Source organism: Bubalus kerabau, chromosome 15, assembly GCF_029407905.1.
Source record: "Bubalus kerabau isolate K-KA32 ecotype Philippines breed swamp buffalo chromosome 15, PCC_UOA_SB_1v2, whole genome shotgun sequence".
Taxonomy (NCBI): Eukaryota; Metazoa; Chordata; class Mammalia; order Artiodactyla; family Bovidae; genus Bubalus; species Bubalus kerabau.
In genome coordinates this window covers 39,046,452-39,069,390 of record NC_073638.1, presented here as the reverse complement: position 1 = coordinate 39,069,390, position 22,939 = coordinate 39,046,452, and the positions used below count along the sequence as shown (strand labels likewise).

The window sequence follows — 22,939 nt, the reverse complement described above, 5'->3', positions numbered from 1 at the left end:
CTGTCCCAGAGGCAGGTCACTGCTGACCCGTGCCTCCACAGGAGACAACACTCAAAGGCAAGTCTGGCTCAGTCTCTGTGGGGCCTCTAAGTCCTGGTGCATACAAGGTTTTGCTTGAGCCATCTGAGCATCACTAGTGGGTATGACGTTTGATTCTAAACGTGATTTCACCCCTCCTACCATCTTGTTGGGGCTTCTCCTTTGCCCCTGGACGTGGGGTATCTTTTTTTGATTGGATCCAACATTCTGCTGTCAATGGTTGTTCAGCAGCGAGTTGCACTTTTGGAGTTCTCACAGGAGAAGATGAGTACACATCCTTCTACTCTGTCATCTTGTTTCTTGGCTGTATGTTGTTACCCTGCTTATTTAACTTATACGCAGAGTACATCATGTGAGATGCCAAGCTGGATGAAACACAAGCTGGAATTAAGATTGCCAGGAGAAATATCAATAACCTAGGTATGCAGATGACACCACCCTTCTGGCAGAAAGCAAACAGGAACTCAAGAGCCTCTTGATGAAAGTGAAAAATGAGAGTGAAGTAGCTGGCTTAAAACTCAACATTCACTCTTTCCCGGCTGGAACCATGGAGGGTGCAGAAGAGAAGAAAAAGAAGGTTCCTGCTGTGCCAGAAACCCTTAAGAAAAAGCGGAAGAATTTCGCAGAGCTTAAGATCAAGCGACTGAGAAAGAAGTTTGCCCAAAAGATGCTTCGAAAGGCAAGGAGGAAGCTTATCTATGAAAAAGCTAAGCATTACCACAAGGAATACAGGCAGATGTACAGAACTGAAATTTGAATGGCTAGGATGGCACGAAAAGCTGGTAACTTCTATGTACCTGCAGAACCCAAACTGGCGTTTGTCATCAGGATCAGAGGTATCAACAGTGTGAGCCCAAAGGTTCGAAAGGTGCTGAAGCTCCTTCGCCTCCGGCAGATATTCAACGGCACCTTTGTGAAGCTCAACAAGGCATCAATTAACATGCTGAGAATTGTGGAGCCATACATTGCATGGGGGTACCCAAATCTGGAGTCTGTAAATGAATTGATTTACAAGCGTGGTTATGGCAAAATCAACAAAAAGCGAATTGCCCTGACAGACAACGCATTGATTGCTCGATCTCTTGGGAAATATGGAATCATCTGCATGGAGGATCTGATTCATGAGATCTATACCGTTGGAAAACGTTTCAAAGAAGCAAACAACTTCCTGTGGCCCTTTAAATTGTCTTCTCCACGAGGTGGAATGAAGAAAAAGACCACCCATTTTGTAGAAGGTGGAGATGCTGGCAACAGGGAAGACCAGATCAACAGGCTTATTAGAAGGATGAACTAAGGTATTTACCAGGATTATTATTGTAATCTGGTTAATAAACAATTGAAACAAATTGAAAAAAAAAAAAACAACTCAACATTCAAAAAACTAAGATCATGGCATCTGGTCCCATCACTTCATGGCAAATAGATAGGGAAACAATGGAAACAGTGACAGACTTTATTTTGGGGGGCTCCAAAATTACTGCAGATGGTGACTGCAGCCATGAAATTAAAAGATGATTGCTCCTTGGAAAAAAAGCTATGACCAGCCTAGACAGCACATTAAAAAGCAGAGACATTACTTTGCCGACAAGGTCCGTCTAGTCAAAGCTATGGTTTTTTCCAGTAGTCATGTATGGATGTGAGAGTTGGACTATAAAGAAAGCTGAGCACCAAAGAATTGATGCTTTTGAACTGTGGTGTTGGAGAAGACTCTTGAGAGTCCTTTGGACAACAAGGAGATCCAACCAGTCAATCCTAAAGGAAATCAGTCCTGAATATTCATTGGAAGGACTGATGCTGAAGTTGAAGCTCCAATACTTTGTCCACCTGACTCGAAGAACTGACTCACTGGAAAAGACTCTGATGCTGGGAAAGATTGAAGGCAGGAGAAGGGGACGACAGAGGATGAGATGTTCAGATGGCATCACCGACTCAATGGACATGAGTTTGAGCAGGCTCCGGGAGTTGGTGATGGACAGGGGAGCCTGACGTGCTGCAGTCCATGGGGCTGCAAAGAGTTGGACATGACTGAATAACTGAACTGAATGACTGACTGATGTTAGGTAAAGTTGTCTCCAGACCAGATAAAAAACAATCATTTATTCATGTGGTTGAAAGAGTGAATTAAATGAATTATAATTTTTAAGTGTTTGAAAACAGTATGGGGAGAGAAAACTTACGCAGTGCTCAAACTGTACTTTTAAAAAATACTATTTCATTTATACTCATATACAAAAAAAGGGCTATACTACTATGTTTACATACATACTAACAGTGGAAACAGAATTCAATAATGAATCACATCTAAATGTTATAAAAAACACACAAACATTAAAAAATACTGATTGGTTATAGAAAGCAGAGTGGAATAAAAAAACATTCGGTATCATTTTCATTTCCATTAAAGAGCAGCACTCTCTGGGAAGAATCAAATCAGTTAGTAAGACTCCTTACACCCCCAAAAAAGTATGTACAAAGGAAAGCCAGTGATACATTGGTTTTATTACTTTTGTTAAGCCATTAAAAAAAGACCACAAAAATAGGTTGAGCACCAATGAATTGATTCTTTCAAATTGTGGTGCTGGAGAAGACTCTTGAGAGTCCTTTGGACTGCAAGGAGATAAAACTAATAAATCCTAAAGGAAATCAACCCTGAATATTCATTGGAAGGACTGATGCTAAAGCTGAAGCTCCAGTACTTTGGCCACCTGATACGAAAAGCCAACACACTGGAAAAGACCTTAATGCTGGGAAAGATTGAAGGCAGGAGGAGAAGGGGATGACAGAGGATGAGATGGTTAGGCAGCATCACTGACTCAATACTCATGAACTTGAGCAAACCCTGGGAAATAGAGGGTTAAAGGAAAGCCTGGCATGCTACAGTCCATTGGGTCAGAAAGAGTTGGACACAACTTAGCGACTGAAAAATGACAACAAGCCATTTTTTTCTTCCTAATACTCAATGCAAAGAAAGTAATATGAAGAAAAATATGCCCTCATTATTCACAATAAAAAGAGTCTGCTTCATTCTGCAGGCATGTACAATATTGTACATACTGAACAGTTCATTGCTCAAGGGGATCAAAGTATCATTTTGATTCTGAGCCACTAAATAGGATCTCATACATATTTGGTGACTGGACTAACTGCATAGGAGCTGTGATAGATTGAACCTTCTGTGATCTCACTAAATAAGAAAAAGCCCTACACAAGAAAAGATAACAATCAATCTGTTCATAAATTCTATCTATAGGCTCTTTCACCAGTGTAAGGTGGAAAAGGGGCCCTTCCTTGTGGCCTAAAGACTGACGGATTGGTAGTGTGTTTGATATGATGAAGGTAAGAAACCGCCAGATTAAGAAATCCACAATTTGTCTCAATTCTTCAAATAATGGAGCAATTTCCTTTTCTAAGCTGACAATTAGTACTGTATTAGCATTGCTGCTGGCTATGAAACTCACCATCTAAGGTAAAGGATTGAATTCAACCACCTGGTATGTATTATAGTAACAGATGATACACCTTTCTTTTTTGAAGGTCTGAGTTTTCCCCCTTGGTCTTTTTAAGGGCAAAGAAAGTGAAAAGTGAAGTAGCTCAGTCGTGTCCAACTCTTTGCAACCTGTGGACTGTAGCCTACCAGGCTCCTCTGTCCATGAGATTCTCCAGGCAAGGATACTGGAGTGGATTGCCGTTTCCTTCTCCAAGGGATCTTCCCGACCCAGGGATCAAACCTGGGTCTCCCGCATTGCAGGCAGACGCTTTACCATCTGAGACACTAGGGAAGCCCCTGTAAGGACAAAAGTAGACAAGAAACCAGGTCTCAAAGCATGCTTTGGAGTGTTATCACTGGTCACTTTAATGATAAGCTCTCCATCTCTGACACAACAGTAGCATGGAGCCTTTCAACACTTAGTAATTATACAGGAAGTGTTTCAGTTCATCCACCATAATGAACCCCTTTCTCCAGCAGGATTAATCTCCATGCCTGGGTTTCTGGGCTGCCTGGTTCTCTGAGCTGTCTCTTCAGGATAGCTTCTGGGATAGGTTCCTCTAAATGCTGCCATCACATGATTTGTCTGTTTTTTTAATAACAGACTTTATGTTTAAAGAGGAACAATTCTGAATGTCATAATTGTATGCAGCCAAGGTTCAGTTCAGTCGCTCAGTCGTGTCCAACTCTTTGTGACCCCATGAATCGCAGCACGCCAGGCCTCCCTGTCCATCACCATCTCCTGGAGTTCACTCAAACTCACGTCCATTGAGTCAGTGATGCCATCCAGCCATCTCATCCTCTGTCGTCCCCTTCTCCTCCTGCCCCCAATTCCTCCCAGCATCAGAGTCTTTTCCAATGAGTCAACTCTTTGCATGAGGTGGCCAAAATATTGGAGTTTCAGCTTTAGCATCAGTCCCTCCAATGAACACCCAGCATTGATCTCCTTTAGAATGGACTGGTTGGATCTCCTTGCAGTCCAAGGGACTCTCAAGAGTCTTCTCCAACACCACAGTTCAAAAGCATCAATTCTTCGACACTCAGCTTTCTTCACAGTCCAACTCTCACATCCATACACGACCACTGGAAAAACTATAGCCTTGACTAGACGGACCTTTGTTGGCAAAGTAATGTCTCTGCTTTTGAATATGCTGTCTAGGTTGGTCATAACTTTCCTTCCAAGGAGTAAGTGTCTTTTAATTTCATGGCTGCAGTCACCACCTGCAGTGATTTTGGAGCCCAAGAAAATAAAGTCTGACACTGTTTCCACTGTTTCCCCATCTATTTCCCCTGTTTCTGCATCTATTTCCCATGAAGTGATGGGACCAGATCCCATGATCTTCGTTTTCTGAATGTTGAGCTTTAGGCCAACTTTTTTACCCTCCTCTTTCACTTTCATCAAGATGCCCTTTAGTTCTTCTTCACTTTCTGCCATAAGGGTGGTGTCATCTGCATATCTGAGGTTGATATTTCTCCTGGCAATCTTGATTCCAGCTTGTGCTTCTTCCAGCCCAGCATTTCTCATGATGTACTTTGCATATAAGTTAAATAAGCAGGGTGACAATATACAGCCTTGACATACTCCTTTTCCTATTTGGAAGCAGTCTGTTGTTCCATGTCCAGTTCTAACTGTTGCTTCCTGATCTGCATATAGGTTTCTCAAGAGGCAGGTCAAGTGGTCTGGTATTCCCATCTCTTTCAGAATTTTCCACAGTTCATTGTGATCCACACTGTCAAAGGCTTTGGCATAGTCAATAAAGCAGAAATAGATGTTTTTCTGGAACTCTCTTGCCTTTTCGATGATCCAGCGGATGTTGGCAATTTGATCTCTGGTTTCTCTGCCTTTTCTAAAACCAGCTTGAACATCTGGAAGTTCACGGTTCATATATTGCTGAAGCCTGCCTTGGAGAATTTTGAGCATTACTTTACTAGCGTGTGAGATGAGTACAATTGTGTGGTAGTTTGAGCATTCTTTGGCTTTGCCTTTCTTTGCAGCCAAGGTAGAGAACACAAAAGAATTGCAGAGAATAACTGTGCTCACTAGAAATTTGACTCTCTTCACAAAAGCTACCTAAAACTCTTTCTATGCTGTGCTCAGTCTATACTATGAAAGTGCATTTATGGTGCATTCTAGATAGTTGTAATGGGTTGTTTACTGCAGCTACAAAATTGTGTTCCCTTTCGTTTGATCAAAAAAAGTTACTTTTAAGTAGTTCACACTTTGTTATGAAATCTATAAAAATAAAGCATGGTGATAATCACTTATTAACCCCATGAGTTCCATCAGAGACATAGGCAAGATTCTGTGCTACTCATTGTGGGGAGTACAAAGATGAATAAGGACAAAGCAAAATGACCTGATTTTGTTTTGGAGGAGGCAAATGTGGCACTGTAGAAAGATTATGGAATTTTGCATCAAATAGACCTAGATTTCAACCCCACTTCTACCACCTAACAGATATATGATTTGAGGCAAATTACTTGTCTCATTGAGCCCCAATTTTCTCTTCTACAAAATTCAGATGAATAAATGAATAGTTGCATAGAGTTGTTGTAAAGATGGAGTGAAGAACCTCAAAAGAACTGTTTAATGAAACCCTGACAGAACAATATATGAGTTAGAAAATGTTATTAATACATACCATAAGAAAAGTATTTCCTCACAGCAGGAAGAGGTACTATTTGAATAAAAAAATTAAAGCTTGATCTTGTCTTCTGTTTTTAAAGAAGTTATGAAAGTCTGAGGGAATTTATAAACAGCTATAACAACTTCATCAGTAGCATATGTTTTTGGTGTCTATTCCTATGTATATTCTCAGCAATATATAATAACTTTAGGCTGTAAACTACGATAATAAATTTTTGACTTGGTGCAATTTACTTTTATTTACAGAACTATAACGTTTCCTGGGTTTATAACTTAGGGAGGCCACAAAGTAGGCAGCTCAGTAAACTTATGTAGTTTTCAATTAGGTGCAGCACCCTGGGTGCTTTTGTTCTGAGTGTCAGGCACTGAAACAGGCTGTAAATCTTCTGAACCATCTTAGCCCATGGCCATCTCATGCGACGAGTTGACTCACTGGAAAAGTCCCTGAGGGATTGGGGGCAGGAGAAGGGGACGACAGAGGATGAGATGGCTGGATGGCATCATCGACTCGATGTACATGAGTTTATGTGAACTCCGGGAGTTGGTGATGGACAGGGAGGCCTGGCGTGCTGCGATTCATGTGGTCGCAGAGCGTCGGATACGACTTAGCGACTGAGCTGAACTGAAAGCACCAATCTGTGAGTTTTATTCAGCGTGCCAGGAACTTCACTCGTTTTAAATTCTCAGTCCTTTTTTTTTTCCTTCCTATAGTTTCTACTTTTTGAATTATAGTTAAATCCCAGTGGATTGTTTATACCGTGGGTGTCCCATGGAGCCCAAGGTTATAATAATATTATGACAAGAGTTTTTTCTCACAATTCTTTTATCATTAAAAAATTGAGATATTTATACATAAAGTGCGTTGGGTGCCCAACATCTTAATTGTACGACTCGGAGAATTTTTACCGAGGCATACACCACCTCAGTAACTACCACCCGGATCAAGAGGCAAACGGTCCTAGTTACCCTGAAGGTGCCCTGGGCCCCTTCCATTTCCCCCTCTTCCCTCGGTGAGGTAAACTTTACTCGAATTTTTCTCACCATGGATAAGTTTTATATGAAATTATTCTGGAAGAAGTGCTAAGTGGAAATATTTGGCCCACAGTCCCGCGGGGCTCGACGAGACGTATGCTCGGCTCCCGCGCTCTCTAGAGCACCTCGCGGAGGCTCCAGGGGACCACAGATCCGCAGCTCGGCTCTCACCGACCCGAACCAGCCTCGCCAAGGCGAGCGCTGGGCCTCACGTAGACAGTGCTGGAGCACGCCACAATGGCTACCCGCGGTCGCTCGGACCCGCTTCGCCGCATCTTCCCAGCCTTTCCACCCGGTGCCGCTTCCAGGCGACGGGCAGCCCGGGCGTGGCCGTGGGCGAGACCCGCCGGAACGCTAGCTGCCAGCGGGGGCGCTCCTGAGCCCGGGATGTGGGGGGTGCGCCCATTGGCTGAACTTGCCCCGCGGGCTGGTCGGCTGCAGAGCCCACCTCCCGAGCCTCTCTCCGCCCTCCCATTGGCCCTTCGCGTCCCCCTCCCGCCCGGATGGAAACGGGGTTGAGGGGGTGGGAGGCCAGACCCCGGAGGAGGGTGAGCGGTCCTCTGGTAAGGGGCGCGGGAGAGCCAATCAGGACAAGACTTGGAGAAAAGGCGCCGCGCCAGCCAGTCACATTCCGAGGTCCGGGTCGGGGCCGGCTGACGCGAGTACGGGCCACAGCCAATGGGCTTGCCACTACTCGTCCGCTCTTCAGCACCGGTCTGGGGCGGTGGAAGAGCGAGTGAGGAGAGCGCGACGGCGACGGCGGCTGAGCCCTCGCTGGACGGCCGGGAGGAAAGCGAGGCCAGAGCCTCTGCGACTAGGTGAGAGGCGGGAACCCCAGGCTGGAGAAGCTGGCGGCGGGCCCCTCCTCGCCTGGCCCGGGCCGCGGCTCTGGGAGCTGTGGAGGCAGGCCCGGTTGAGGCGGGGGCAGTACCCGCCGCCCAGCCCCCGCCCCAACCCCCACCCCTACCCCAAACCCAAACCCCCACCCCCTGCTGCTCCGAGCCGGGGGTGCAAGCTTCTGCCGGATGGTCTCCGCGCGGCTTGGCGGGGCCACCGCCCTCTGGAGGGCCAGGACCCAGAGCGGAGCCGTAGGGAGGGGCCTGGTTTGCAGACGCGGAGCCTGTGGGCGCCGCCTGGGGCGGGGAAGCTGCGTAGAGGTGGCGAAGGTGAGGCAAAATAGTTAACAGAGGAGCAGGTTTGTGTGCTCGAGTGTGGCAGTGAAAGGAGGCCTGTGATGGAAGGATTCTGGATCTGGGGACGAAGAAAGTAATGGGAATAGGGTGATGCTCAGAAAAAGGAGTCCTCGGAGAAGGTGCGGAGCCAGGGCGTGTGTTTGGTCTCTCGGAAGTCGGCATTGACAGAAACTGGGAGGAAATCAACTGGGAGTGAAGGGAGGAGAGGCTTGGGACACGTGGGTCTGGAGTACGAGGCACTTCCTAAAGCCGGAAGATGACTAAACTGAGAGACGAAGGTTTTAGGTGAGGTGTGGGGGCACGCTGTTTGACTAGAAGGCGTCAGGAGGCCAGTTAGGAGAAAGTATACACGCAGCAAAGGAGATAGGTTTATCTGTGGTAGCTGAAGGGTGTGGATCTTTTATGAGTAAGTCAGCAAGAATAACTGTCCATTTCGTCAGGTAGGAGTCAAAAAGCCAGGGCAATAGGTTCATTCACTACTCACTTCAGTTCAGTTCAGTCTTTTCGTCATTCACTTATTGACGTGTCCGTTCTTTGCGACCCCATGGACTGCAGCATGCCAGGCTTTCCTGTCCATCACCAACTCCCTGAGCTTATTCAAACTCATGTCCATCGAGTCGGTGATGCAATCCAGCCATCTCATCCTCTGTCGTCCCCTTCTCCTCCTGCCCCCAATCCTTCCCAGCATCAGAGTCTTTTCCAGTGAGTCAACTCTTCACATGAGGTGGCCAGAGTATTGGAGTTTCAGCTTTAGCATCAGTCCTTCCAATGAACACCCAGTCCTTTAGAATGGACTGGTTGGATCTCCTTACAGTCCAAGGGACTCTCAAGAGTCTTCTCCAACACCGCAGTTCAAAAGCATCAATTCTTTGGCACTCAGCCTTCTTTATAGTCCAACTCTCACATCCATACATGACTACTGGAAAAACCATAGTTTTGACTAGAGGGACCTTTGTTGGCAAAGTAATGTCTCTGCTTTTGAATATGCTGTCTAGGTTGGTCATAGCTTTTCTTCCAAGGAGCAAATGTCTTTTAATTTCATGGCTGCAGTCACCATCTGCAGTGATTTTGGAGCCCGAGAAAATAAAGTCTCTCACTCTTTCCATTGTTTCCTCATCTATTTGCCATCGATGGCCAAACGCTCAGTCTTGTTAACTCTCACCTCTGAGGGTGGTTGTCCTCCTCCCCAACCCTCCTCCAATCCCTGTAACACTAATTGTTGTTGATGAACTCTCATTGTTTTGCCTTAGCAGGAACTCGTCCTCCCGGAAGCAATGGCACAATTATTGGTTGCTTTTGATTGGATGACAGTGAGGACTCTTTTAATCCAATGTGTTGGTTTAAAGAGAACATGAGAGGATACTTAAGAAATTCTGCCATGTAAGGGAGTATCTCAACTGTCTGTGTAATATAAAAGTAATATAAGATCTCTTACAGTAACCCAATAAGAATGAACACAGGTAGTCCTGTTGCTGTATAAGAGTCAAGCATTTTGATGTAGAATTTGATTGTGTATCATGCTTGTTGGGAAATTGTTTAGCCTTGGGAAGAGTTTTGTGGTTAGATAGGTTCAAAGTTCTTTTCACTTAGAGGGAAGATTAACTTGGTGTCATTGATACTGCCTTACTGTTTAAAGCTTTCGAATTTTTATTTGGGGGTGTGAGAAGAGAAAAGGTAGTAGAAAATGAAATGGTCCATTAATGCATTTCTATTGGATTTAAGCAGGAGAAGGTGATTACCACTAAGGTATAATTTCTGCTTGAGCGTAGGGCAAAAGGATTATGAAGAATTAAGTACTTCTTTACCAACATACGGTTTCCCTTGTCCTCAGCTGGTAAAGAATCCGCCTGCAATGTGGGAGACCTGGGTTTGATCCCTGGGTTGGGAAGATCCCCTGGAGAAGGGAAAGGCTACCCACTCCAGTATTCTGGCCTGGAGAATTCCATGGACTGTGTATGTATAATTCATGGGGTTGCAAAGAGTCAGACACAACTCAGCAACTTTCCGTCACTCACTTACCAACATAAAATAATACAGTGTTAAGGACGAAAACCAAAGAGGGCATTTGTTGTATGTTTCTTTATTAACCACATCAACAAAGCATTGTAGGTAATGGACCATTCTTTAGGATGTAGAAATACTTTTGTGGAAGTACTTTCTTGGTAATGCTATTTAGTGATAACATTTTACTCTTAGTATAACAGAATACCTAAGTGCTGAGGTGCTGAGGCGACTGGGAGCAGAGGAGTAATCTGAGTGGTGTGGAATTAATCAGGGAAAGTTTCCTGAAAGAGGTGAGTGTTGAGCCATCTTTTGAACTAGGAGTTGGGGTGTGGGTTATTGCAAGACAGGATGATATGCCAGTAGTATGGACATGTTACAAGCACCTGTGGGCAAGAGTGACAAATTAAAAATTGTTTTAAGGAATTAGATTTGATTGAAGATTTAAGGGTGTGGAAATCAACTAAGTCTTGTTATAGCCTAATTGATAAATGATGGTTTTGTATGGTGGCTACAGAGAGAGAACTTAGAATACTTAATGATGGCTTGGAGATGGTAATAAAGAAATGAGTACAAGAATATTTTTTGATAGTTATGGTAAGAAGACTATAGTGAAAGTTAAGTTGGATTGATCACAGATTTAGTGTTCAAGCTTATATAATAATAAATATTTTTGATTCCTGTGCTAGGTTATGTTGATATTAATAGCAAAATTTATTGGGTACTACTATGTGCCAGAAGCTATTTTGAATTTTCCAAGCCTTATCTTCCTTTGATTATCCCTACTTTATAGATGAGATAACTGAGGTTCAGAGAGATTTAATTTAACCAGAGTCATACAGCTAGTAAGTGGCAGGTCAGGGTTGGCAAAGGCAATAAGTGAATGTGAATTGAACACCTACTTTGTGCTGGGCGTTGTGTTAAGTGCTGGAGATTCAAAGTTGGCGAGCAAATTCAAGGTCAGGCCTGGACCATTTTTAGAGATTGTCAGGAGTTAACAGAAGACAGCCAGTGAAGAAATAGAAAAAGATTAGTTGGAGAGACTTGTAGACACTGAGGAATATACTGTTTAGGGAAACTTAAGATAGAGTTATGCTAAAGAGGAAGTTATCAGTAGCAAAATATGTAGCTGAGAGACTCAGAAGAACAAAGATTGAGAAGAAACCATTGAGTTGAGTAAGGAAAAAACTAGTGTGAATTTAATCTCAAGAAAGCCAAAATAAAGACATTTAGATACAGGCTGGTAGTTAATTGTGTTTAGTGGCAAGTGCTCTATACAAATTTAAAGTTTGGTATGATCACAATTATGGTCAAATTCATAGGAAAGATGTTGATATGTCCCTTTGTAATAATTTAATTATTGGCTGGTAAGGTGATGGATAATTTAAAAATGCTGGTGCTCTTTGTATTTTTCCAAGTTTATAAAAACAAGCATTGTTATTTTTATAATTAGTGGGGGGAACTGTTCAACTAAAATGAACTAATAGTGAGGGAATATGTGGGTGGCCTAGTCTATGTTTGGAGAAGGCAATGACACCCCACTCCGGTACTCTTGCCTGGAAAATCCATGGACGGAGGAGCCTGGTAGGCTGCAGTCCATGGGGTCGCTAAGAGTCGGACACCACTGAGCGACTTCACTTTCACTTTTCTCTTTCATGCATTGGAGAAGGAAATGGCAACCCACTCCAGTATTCTTGCCTGGAGAATCCCAGGGATGGGGGAGCCTGGTGGGCTGCCGTCTATGGGGTCGCACAAGAGTTGGACACGACTGAAGCGACTTAGCAATCTATGTTTGGGATAGGAAGGAAGATAGTCTTGTCTCAGTGTCTACTGCATATGAGCCACTTTGGTGGGCACAGTTCCATCTTGAAAATGAATTATTATTGGAAACAACCTGAAACTGTACATTTGCCTAATCTGAAGGATCTGGTTACTAAAGCACTCTGAATCATAGATATATGATCTTGGCTTTTCTGAACATTGTCTAATGAATGAACTTAAAGTTAAAAAAACCAGACCTTTCAGATCACTCACTGAGTCATTTTATCTATCTTTTTGGCCTTCCCTAAACCTACATGTAGCCCTTCCTTGCTCCCACTTGTGGATTTATAGTTCCTCTCTTCAGTGGGTTTGTAATGGGTCAGTTCAGTATAGCTACATGAAGGTGCTGAGTTTACATATTTTACAAATTTAACCTAAACACTTAGAATTTGTCATGTTTTCTGTTCCCAATTTGAAGAAGAAATGAGATACATTTCAAGATTATCTTTGCTTATCAAATAATCATTCCAAAGCAAATTAGAAATGTTTGTCCTAGTATAGATTTAGTCCAACCTTGTAAGTCAAGAATGGGATGTACTTTTTAGTTCAGTTTCATTTGGCGCATAGGAATTGTAGGAGGAAACTATTTCATCTAGCCACTGTACTATGCTCCTTAAATAAATTATTAATATCACATTTAATTCTTGTGCAGTTCTCTAAGGTGGATATCTCATTTTATGAAGAGAATGAGATTCGGAGAATTTGGTAACTTTCCAAATTCCAGAGAGCTAAGTAGCAGGGCTGAGATTCAAATTTTGCTTTTCCTGGTCCCATAGCTCATGCATATGAGATGTATGGCTAGAAGGACTTCTTTATTAGTACATACGACCGAAAAGAATGCCACATAGCTTTAGGTATTGAGTAACTTTTCCTTACCTTTGAAGATGGGACTCTTGCTCTGTGTGTTTGTGTCTTGTGACACAGGGTTTTAAATAACAGTGATTTTTGTGTCTTAGAGGGTACATTATATTTTATTGCTTTAGAGGTATATGGTTTCACATTTTAGTATTTTTTGACATGAAGATTTTACAGTGTCTATATTTCTTTAAAAATGTTTATGAAATGGATACTATGTCTTAAAGCCAAATATGTCTCAGAATTAAGGAAGTGTGGTATGTGCATGTAGTCTTTGTGTATAACTGTTTTAGCAGTTTCTTTGCATTTTCTTCCCAGTCTTCCACCTTTACTTAGTCTATTGCTTTTTTTTTAGTATGGTATAATACAGAATTGAAGTGTATATTAATAATAAAATAGTCATTCTCTTCAGGTAGTGAATATTATAGTGTAGAAGAAAAAATTTTGATACAGAAAATTTACATTGCGCTGTGAATCAGCAGATCTGAATTTTAATGTTGGTTTTGTTAGCAACTTGATGTGTAACTTGAGGCAAGACACTTCCTCTCTCTGAGCTTTAGCTTCCTCATCTGTAGAACAGAATGAGGAGGGGAACTTAAAAGACCTGTCTAGCTTGAAGAAACTGTATGCCTTTTTTCTTATTAAAAAATATGAAAGCCTTAAAGCCCTTTCTTAAACAACTGTATTTGTTGCTTTTTACTTTTTTTTTTTCTCTTCATCCATTGTATTCCTTCCCTGCCCATTTTCCCCTGGATCCTTGAGGGTATTTTCAGATTCTTGGTTCATTAGAGAATATGAATTACTTTTTATATCTTCTTCAAGACAGACTATCTGAGAAAGTAGGTAAACAGTAAGTAGTTAATGAATGAAAGAATATGTTTTATCTGGGTTAATAAAAGAATCGTTTAAATAAAATATCATCAACAAGTTGTTGAGGTTTCATTGAGAAGTAATACTGCTCTCTTTCACATAAAGAATGAAATATGTGTATAAAAGTAAGTATTTGCTCTTTACTGGGCAGATGTACAAAGAAGAAAGTTCCTGAATCTGTTTTTAAAAAGCTCTCTGTTCTAATAGGCAAGGCAGACTTCTTTAAACTTTATATTATGGAAAATTGCAAACATAAAAATACAAAGTTTAAAGAAGTCTGCTTTGTGTGATAGAACAGAGAGCTTCTTTTTTTTTAAATTATTTAATTGGAGGCTAATTACTTTACATTATTGTGGTGGTTTTTGCCATGCATTGACATGAATCAGCCACAGGTGTACAGGTTTCCCCCCATCCTGAACCTCCTCCTACCTCTCCCCACCCAATCCCTCTGGGTTATCCCAGAGCACCAGCTTTGAGTGCCCTGTTTCATGCATCAAACTTGCACTGGTCATCTCTTTTACATATGATAATATACATGTTTTAGTGCTGTTCTCTCATATCATCCCATCCTTGCCTTCTCCCACATAGTCCCAAAGTCTGTTCTTTACATCTGTGTCTCATTTGCTGTCTTGCATATAATGTCATCATTACTGTCTTTCTAAATTCCATATATGTGTGTTAATACACTGCATTGGTGTTTTTCTTTCTGACTTACTTCACTTGTGTAATAGGCTCCAGTTTCATTACAACTGACTCAAACGCCTTCTTTTTTTTTTTTTAATAGCTGAGGGATATTCCATTGTATATACATACCACAGCTTCCTTATTCATTGGTCTGCTGATGGACACCTAGGTTGCTTCCATGTCCTAGCTATTGTAATCAGTGCTGCAGTGAACATTGGGGTACATGTGTCTTTTTCAATTCTGGTTTCTTCCATGTGTATGCCCCGCAGTGGGATTGCTGAGTCACATGGCAGTTCTGTTTCCAATTTCTTAAGGAATCTCCACACTGTTCTCCATAGTGGCTGTACTAGTTTGCGTTCCCACTAACAGTGTAAGAGGGTTCTCTTTTCTCCACACCCTCTCCAGCATTTATTGTTTGTAGACTTTTTGATGGCAGCCATTCTGACCAGCGGGAGATGGTACCTTACTGCAGTTTTGATTTGCATTTCTCTGATAATGAGTGATATTGAGCATCTTTTCATGTGTTTGTTAGCCATTTGTATGTTTTCTTTGGAGAAATGTCTGTTTATTTCCTTGGCCCATGTTTTGATTGGGTTGTTTATTTTTCTGGAATTGAGCTGCAAGAGTTGCTTGTATGTTTTTGAGATTAATTCTTTGTCAGTTGTTTTGTTTGCTATTATTTTTTCCCATTCTGAAGGCTGCCTTTTCACCTTGCTTATAGTTTCCTTCCTTGTGCAAAAGCTTTGAAGTTTATTTAGGTCCTATTTGTTTATTTTTGTTTTTATTTCCATTACTCTGGGAGGTGGGTCATAGAGGATCTTGCTGTGATTTGTGTCAGAGAGTGTTCTGCCCATGTTTTCCTCTAAGAGTTTTATAGTTTCTGGTCTTATATTTAGATCTTCAATCCAGTTTGAGTTGGCAAATCATATGCCTGCAATGCAGGAGACCTGGGTTCTATTCCTGTGTCAGGAAGATCCCCTGGAGAAGGAAATGGCAACCTACTCCAGTATTCTTGTCTGGAGAATCCCATGGACAGAGGAGCCTGGCAGGCACAGTCCGTGGGATTGCAAGAGTTGGACAAGACTTAGTGACTAAACCACCACTACCACCATGGTGTTAGAAAGTGTTCTAGTTTTCTTCTTTTACAGGTGGTTGACCAGTTTTCCCAGCACCACTTGTTGAAGAGATTTTCTATTCTCCATTGTATTTTGTTGCCTCCTTTGTCAAAGATAAGGTGTCCATAGGTACGTGGATTTATCTCTGGGCTTTCTGCTTTTTTCCATTGTTCTGTACTTCTGTCTCTGTGCCAGTATCATACTGTCTTGATGACTGTAGCTTTGTAGTATAGTCTGAAGTCAGGCAGGTTGATTCTTCCAGTTCCATTCTTCTTTCTCAAGATTGCTTTGGCTATTCAAGGTTTTTTGTGTTTCCATACAAATTGTGAAATTATTTGTTCTAGTAGAACAGAGAGCTTCTTAAAGACAGATTCAAGAGCTTTCTTCTTTGTATATATTTTTATACATACATACCACCAGCTTTAACAATTTTCAGCTTGTGGACAATCTTTTTTATCTGTATCCTCACTCATTCCCCCCGACCCCCCTGCCTTTTAAATTTTGAAGCAAGTCCTAGACATTTTTACCAGTTGTTATCGTTTTTTACCAGTTGTTACCATACAGCTTGATAAGTGTAACAGTGGACATGCTAATCTAACTGAAGTGGAAATTTTTTCATGTAAATATATTTGAGACTTGTATGTTACAGTGTTTTGAGCAAGAGAAATTAGATATAATTTACTATATGACGGATAAGTAGTTGGAGAGACTTGACTATTCGTATATAAAACAGAATATAGTAACATCAGGTCATGTGCCTGGATTAGAGATTCCAAATGGAAATGACATTGGTGAGGTGTGTGATATGTTTGTGTGTAAATTTTAACCATTTGACAGTTTTAAGATTACTTTGAAATATCTCCTCTAGGTCATTCTTGTTGTTACGGAATTTTTGCCAAAAAATGTTGGCATGGCAGTCACTTGAAAACTCCTTCTTGAATGTAAGGAATTCATACCACTGTATCTTATTATTTTGGAGTATTGACTTAAAAACTTTGAACTATTAACTGAGAATTAACATTTTAAAATATCTCCCATAATGTAGAGTTTTAGTCAAAGGTCATAAACCCCTTTGAGCATCTCCTCATAGCTTTGTGTGATCTCTTTTCCTCAGAAAAGATAAACATATGCACAGTTTTTCATATAATTTCAAGGGGCTGATAAGCCTTTTAAAACACATTCAGATATCTTTGAGTGTCCGTATAATAGAGATTCTGGTTTAATAATTCATTCTTTAATGTTTAGGCAGAAAGCATACTGGTAAAATTCAACTTAAATTTATTTCTATGTGCTCCTGACCTCTTACAAACAAGTGTTTTTCATTATTGAGTGAAATTATAAATTTCATTATGCAAATGCCTGATTTTTTAAAAGACCCGTTCTTAATTGGATTCTTGGGGAAGAACAACCTGTAGCCAATTTAATGAGTATGTAGAAATGATTTTACCAAAGATTTTGGAATAAGTATATGGAACTTTATATAATGGCTGCTGTCCATCCTGAATTAACATGAGGTAGAATATGACTTAAGAATGAATAAATACATAAAGACTGCTTTTTCAGAGGTAAAGGAAAAAACTTCTTTGACTTTTATTGCTCTTAAATAGTTCAGGTCTGTGGAGGAAATGATCTGTTAAAGTATTTTGAGGTTCACATTGGTGTTAAAAAAAACTCCTAGATATGATACACAGGGGCTTAGAAAGATGTATTGATCTGACAAAGGATTAATTTTCAGTAGAGCCCTGAGATCATAAGTGTTTATCATGCATCTAGTTTGAAGGATGGTCCTAAATACATTGCTGAGATTACGTTTAGATTAAATATCTAAACGTAAGACCAGAAACTATAAAACTCCTAGAGGAGAACATAGGCAAAACACTCTCTGACATACATCACAGCAGGATCCTCTATGACCCACCTCCCAGAATATTGGAAATAAAAGCAAAAATAAACAAAAGGGACCTAGTTAACCTTAAAAGCTTCTGCACGTCAAAGGAAACTATTAGCAAGGTGAAAAGACAGCCTTCAGAATGGGAGAAGATAATAGCAAATGAAGCAACTGACAAACAACTAATCTCGAGAATATATAAGCAACTCCTACAGCTCAACTCCAGAAAAATAAATGACATCAAAAAATGGGCCAAAGAACTAAATAGACATTTCTCCAAAGAAGACATACAGATGGCTAACAAACACATGAAAAGATGCTCAACATCACTCATTATCAGAGAAATGCAAATCAAAACCACTATGAGGTACCATTTCACACCAGTCAGAATGGCTGCGATCCAAAAGTCTACAAGTAATAAATGCTGGAGAGGGTGTGGAGAAAAGGGAACCCTCTTACACTGTTGGTGGGAATGCAAACTAGTACAGCCACTATGGAGAACAGTGTGGAGATTCCTTAAAAAACTGGAAATAGACCTGCCTTATGATCCAGCAATCCCACTGCTGGGCATACACACTGAGGAAACCAGAAGGGAAAGAGACACGAGTACCCCAATGTTCATCGCAGCACTGTTTATAATAGCCAGGACATGGAAGCAACCTAGATGTCCATCAGCAGATGAATGGATAAGAAAGCTGTGGTACATATACATAATGGAGTATTACTCAGCCATTAAAAAGAATACATTTGAATCAGTTCTAATGAGGTGGATGAAACTGGAGCCTATTATACAGAGTGAAGTAAGCCAGAAAGAAAAACACGAATACAGTATACTAACACATATATATGGAATTTAGAAAGATGGTAACAATAACCCTGTGTTCGAGACAGCAAAAGAGACACTGATGTATAGAACAGTCTTATGGACTCTGTGGGAGAGGGAGAGGGTGGGAAGATTTGGGAGAATGGCATTGAAACATGTAAAATATCATGTATGAAACGAGTTGCCAGTCCAGGTTCAATGCACGATACTGGATGCTTGGGGCTGGTGCACTGGGACGACCCAGAGGGATGGTATGGGGAGGGAGGAGGGAGGAGGGTTCAGGATGGGGAACACATGTATACCTGTGGTGGATTCATTTTGATGTTTGGCAAAACTAATACAATTATGTAAAGTTTAAAAATAAAATAAAATTAAAGAAATAAGATAATAATTCCTTTCATTAAAAAAAAAAAGAAAGAAAGATGTATTGATCTGACAAAGGATTAATTTTCAGTAGAGCCCTGAGATCATAAGTGTTTATCATGCATCTAGTTTGAAGGATGGTCCTAAATACATTTCTGAGAAGTATAGGGTTTTAAAAACTTGTGAATTGTAGCTCACAATATTGGGTTGGCCAAAAACTTCATTCCAGTTTTTCTGTACTACCTTATGGGAAAATCTGAGTGACCTTTTTGGCTAACCCAATATAATCATGCTGCTAAGTCGCTTCAGTCGTGTCCGACTCTGTGCAACCCTGTAGACGGCAGCCCACCAGGCTCCCCTGTCCCTGGGATTCTCCAGGCAAGAATACTGCATTGGGTTGCCATTTTCTTGTCCAGTGCATGAAAGTGAAAAGTGAAAGTGAAGTCACTCAGTCATGTCTGACTCTTAGCAACCTCATGGACTGCAGCCTACCAGGCTCTTCTGACCATGGGACTTTCCAGGCAAGAGTACTGGAGTGGGGTGCCATTGCCTTCTCCAAATATAATCATAATTATGGGTATTAGCATGAGCAGAATCCTTAGGAGATAGGAACAGATCAGTTAGCTGCTAAATGGGACATTTGACTCTGCAGAGCAGAGCATAGATTGTTTGAAGATCAATAAATATTGGGTGTATGGCTTTAAAGTGATAACCCTTGTGACCCATTTGAGTTAATAATTTTCTGAGTATCTAATGTATTACGGGGAAATAGCATCTTCCAATACATGGTAATATCTAGACTTTGAGAACAAGAGGAGGATTTATCCGTCAGTGGTTTAGCCTCCTCTTCAGTAAATTCTGTGGATTATCAGAGCAGTTAATTGACTTGCCAAGGTCAGGTGCAGTGTTGCTCTTATTATCTTGACTCTCTTCATTCTGGATCTCAGTTTCTAGAGAAGGAAATATCTTAACACTAGAGTTTTTAGCATTGTGACTTTGATTCTCAATTGATAAATTGACCAAGAATTCTCTGAATTGTTAAACTCTGATATTTTTACTTTGTTGTATGTGTTCTAATCCCATCTTTAGCACAATAATCTGTGGTTACAAGGCTTAATAGGGTAGGCTTCTTAGAAGCATTAAGTCACTTTCAGAGCTAGAAAAAGATAAGAATCCCCCAAATCATCAAATACTTCCCTCCTTTTTTCTGTATCTTTCTGTGCTTGACAGTGTTTTGTTGCAAGCTGTACATATGAACCTGGCAAAGTTTTTTTTTTTCCCCAAAATTGGAGGATAGTTGATTTCCAATGTTGTTTTGGTTTCTGCCATACAGCAACATTAATCAGCCATAATGATACACATATCCCCTCCCTCTTGAACCCCAACCCCTCCCCCGCCCCCATCTTTCCACACCCCACCCCCCCCCAGTCATCAGAGAGCAGAACCTGGAAAGTTTTAAAGATAGACCAGACCAGGAAATATTTTTGAGAAGAGACTTCGTTATGGGATTAAGTTGTTTTAAGACCTTCCTGGAAGCTTTCTACCCAAAACTTGAGACTGGAGGGATCATTGACATTCAAGATGAGAGAAGTTATTATTACTTCCACGAAGGGCCCTAATTCCAAGTCCTTGTGCCGTATTTGGTTGGTGGGGACATGGTGACCAGGGAGAAGACCTGCCCGTACATTAGTGGCCCGATAGCTAAGGTGAGGACTTTTAGAACAGTGACCGTCCAGCTCTTTTAATCCAAGCCCTTTAGCTGGGTCATTCTGTAGCTCAGTAATTCCTTCTTTTTAGTGGAGTAATAGCAACTAAATTGTCAAGGTATAAGCATTTTGGGGGAGTGGAACTTTGTTCAGCAGTTAGGAATATGGATGGTTCCTAATTGAATGACAAAAAAAAAAAATACTTATCTTAAAGTTTAGACTAGTTAGAAAATGGTAGGTCTCAAATACTGATGATGGAATTGTGTAACACATTCCACAGGTTTATTGAGTGAGTGAAGTCACTCAGTCGTGTCTGACTCTTTGCGACCCCGTGGACTGTAGCCTGCCAGGCTCCTCTGTCCATGGGATTCTCCAGGCAAGAATACTAGAGTGGGTTGCCATTTCCTTCTCCAGGGGACCTACCCAAGCCAGGGATCTAACCCGAGTCTCCTGCATTGCAGGCAGATGCTTTATCCTCTGAGCCACCAGGGAAGCATGAAGTTCAATAATGGTAATTTTTAATTAGGAATAAGAATAATTATAATTAAAAACCATAACCAGCTAAAGACAACACAGTTTCACTAATGATGATTGATTGTTCCTCTTGAAAATTACAGAATTCCATGTTTTGAGTGTGCGTATTTGGTAGAAGTTTTGCTGCATCTTGAGTTGCAGCATCCAGAGTTAGTAATTGTGTACAAACTGAAGTCTTTGGTACATTCTAATACATACTTATTTTTGCAACTCTTAATAACTGGCTTTATAGTTTATTCAGAAGTAGTCTTGAGGATCAATGGAAGGTCATGCTTTTTAAATCATTTGTAGTTCGTGGGAGGTTTGGCTCATGTTTGTATAGTCATTACCTCAGAAGGCTGATGTGGTAATCGATGAGCTTCTCAGGCACTTTGCTTACTTAGCCATGTTTGGAAATTTGTGAAAGGGCAGGCTTTCTCTTACCCTACGGCTTTCCACCCAGGTGCCTTTTCCCAATAAAATCTCTTGCTTTGTCAGCACCTGTCTCCTCGGACAATTCATTTCCGAGTGTTAGACAAGAGCCCAGTTTCAGGCCCTGGAAGGGGTTCCCTTTCCTGCAACAAATGGCAACTCTGGTGGAGACTCTTCTTCACTGAGACTGACATCCTGACCACTCAGGGTACTCAGGGGCCAGCTTGCCTGCCAATGGACCAGACCCAGCGGCCACAACTGGGACCCTTTTGTCCCTGGTCTCCTCCTGACACGGACAACTGGCCAGAGTGCCCCGACTGGTAAGGAACAAAAGACTTTATTGACCTCTCTCTCCTTCCCTCTCTGTTTCCTCTCCTTAATCCTTCCTATCCTTCCCCGTTTTTCTAGTCCCCCGGTCCTGGATGCAGGAATCTGGTCGAAGGGCCTCAGCCTGAGCTGAGGATTGGAGACTGATCACCTCTTCTTGGCAGAGAACTCAAATTCTGGTTCTGATTTCTGGTAGGGCCGAGTTCCAGTCCTCCCTTCTCTGGAGGCCCAGGGTAAAGTCCCATAATGCCTGGGTATCTGCAGGTGGCAGGAGACGTGTATAAGGCCATCCTTTTGCCCCCCTCTCCCACCTCCTCCCCCTTCTTTCAACCTGGCTTCCTTTCCTCCCTTTGAAAATCTTTGAAGACCTGAGATATTTTCCTTTACTTGGATCTGAAGTTCTGTGTCTCTATAGGAGGTTTTCTGAGAGACTGTATTCTTGTATTTAAGGGAGAAGGAAATGGCAACCCACTCCAGTGTTCTTGCCGGGAGAATCCCAGGGACAGGGGAGCCTGGTGGGCTGCCGTCTATGGGGTCGCACAGAGTCGGACACGACTGAAACGACTTAGCAGTAGGCTTTCAAAGAGGTCTACTGAGTTTTTTTATCTCAGGACATTTTGTAGGTCTTTGATGTGCTAATGTATTTTGTAACTCTCCTGGTTAGGGCTTAAGTGTACAGTTTGCCAGTCCCATTTGCCACGATTTGGAAAATGCTGCCTTGGCTGGGTAGAGCCTGTTTTTAAGTTCAGTCTTGGGAACAGATTGAGAAGGATTCATAAGAAAGTGACAAAAGAGAAACAGGAAATACAGCATATAGCAGGAGCTTCAAAGCACTTTTATATCGTTAAAGACGTTTGCTATTGTAATCAGACTAAATAAAACTTTTAAACAAAATCTGACTACTTCTATAAACAGTGAAATATCTGATTCTGTCAACTTGTTCTTAAAATTACTAATCTTCATGAATAGGCTTCGATAGCTTTAAATTAGACCACATAGGGCACATGATTAGTAATCTGCCTGAGTCAGTTCTTTGGATAAACTTGTGTGTAGTCTACATGTAATGATCAGGGTATACCTGGAACATTTTCCTGTTAAAGTTAATTTTACTGAATAATTTGAAGTATATATATATATATTTTT

The 22,939-nt window shown here is 41.4% G+C and overlaps 2 protein-coding genes across 9 annotated transcripts in view; both read left to right on the top strand.

Annotated features, from left to right (window-relative positions):
* The first annotated feature begins 566 nt into the window (after positions 1–566).
* On the top strand, positions 567–1,404 carry LOC129628087 (60S ribosomal protein L7-like). The gene has a single exon (XM_055547515.1). It carries the CDS (start codon positions 797–799, stop codon positions 1,331–1,333), a length of 537 nt encoding a protein of 178 aa, XP_055403490.1. The 5' UTR covers positions 567–796; the 3' UTR covers positions 1,334–1,404.
* A 6,420-nt stretch (positions 1,405–7,824) lies between these two features.
* The window catches only part of FAR1 (fatty acyl-CoA reductase 1), a 76,279-nt gene continuing 61,164 nt past the window's right edge, over positions 7,825–22,939 (top strand). For 2 of the 8 annotated variants that reach the window (XM_055548561.1, XM_055548569.1), the window contains exon 1: positions 7,825–8,023. In XM_055548561.1, the coding sequence (XP_055404536.1) occupies positions 7,884–8,023 (140 nt within the window). In that variant the 5' untranslated portion in view covers positions 7,825–7,883. Of the gene's footprint in view, positions 8,024–8,494; positions 8,518–9,645; positions 9,779–10,594; positions 10,693–22,939 lie in introns of those variants that run through there. The other 6 variants (XM_055548565.1, XM_055548568.1, XM_055548567.1 and 3 more) reach the window with 6 other exon arrangements.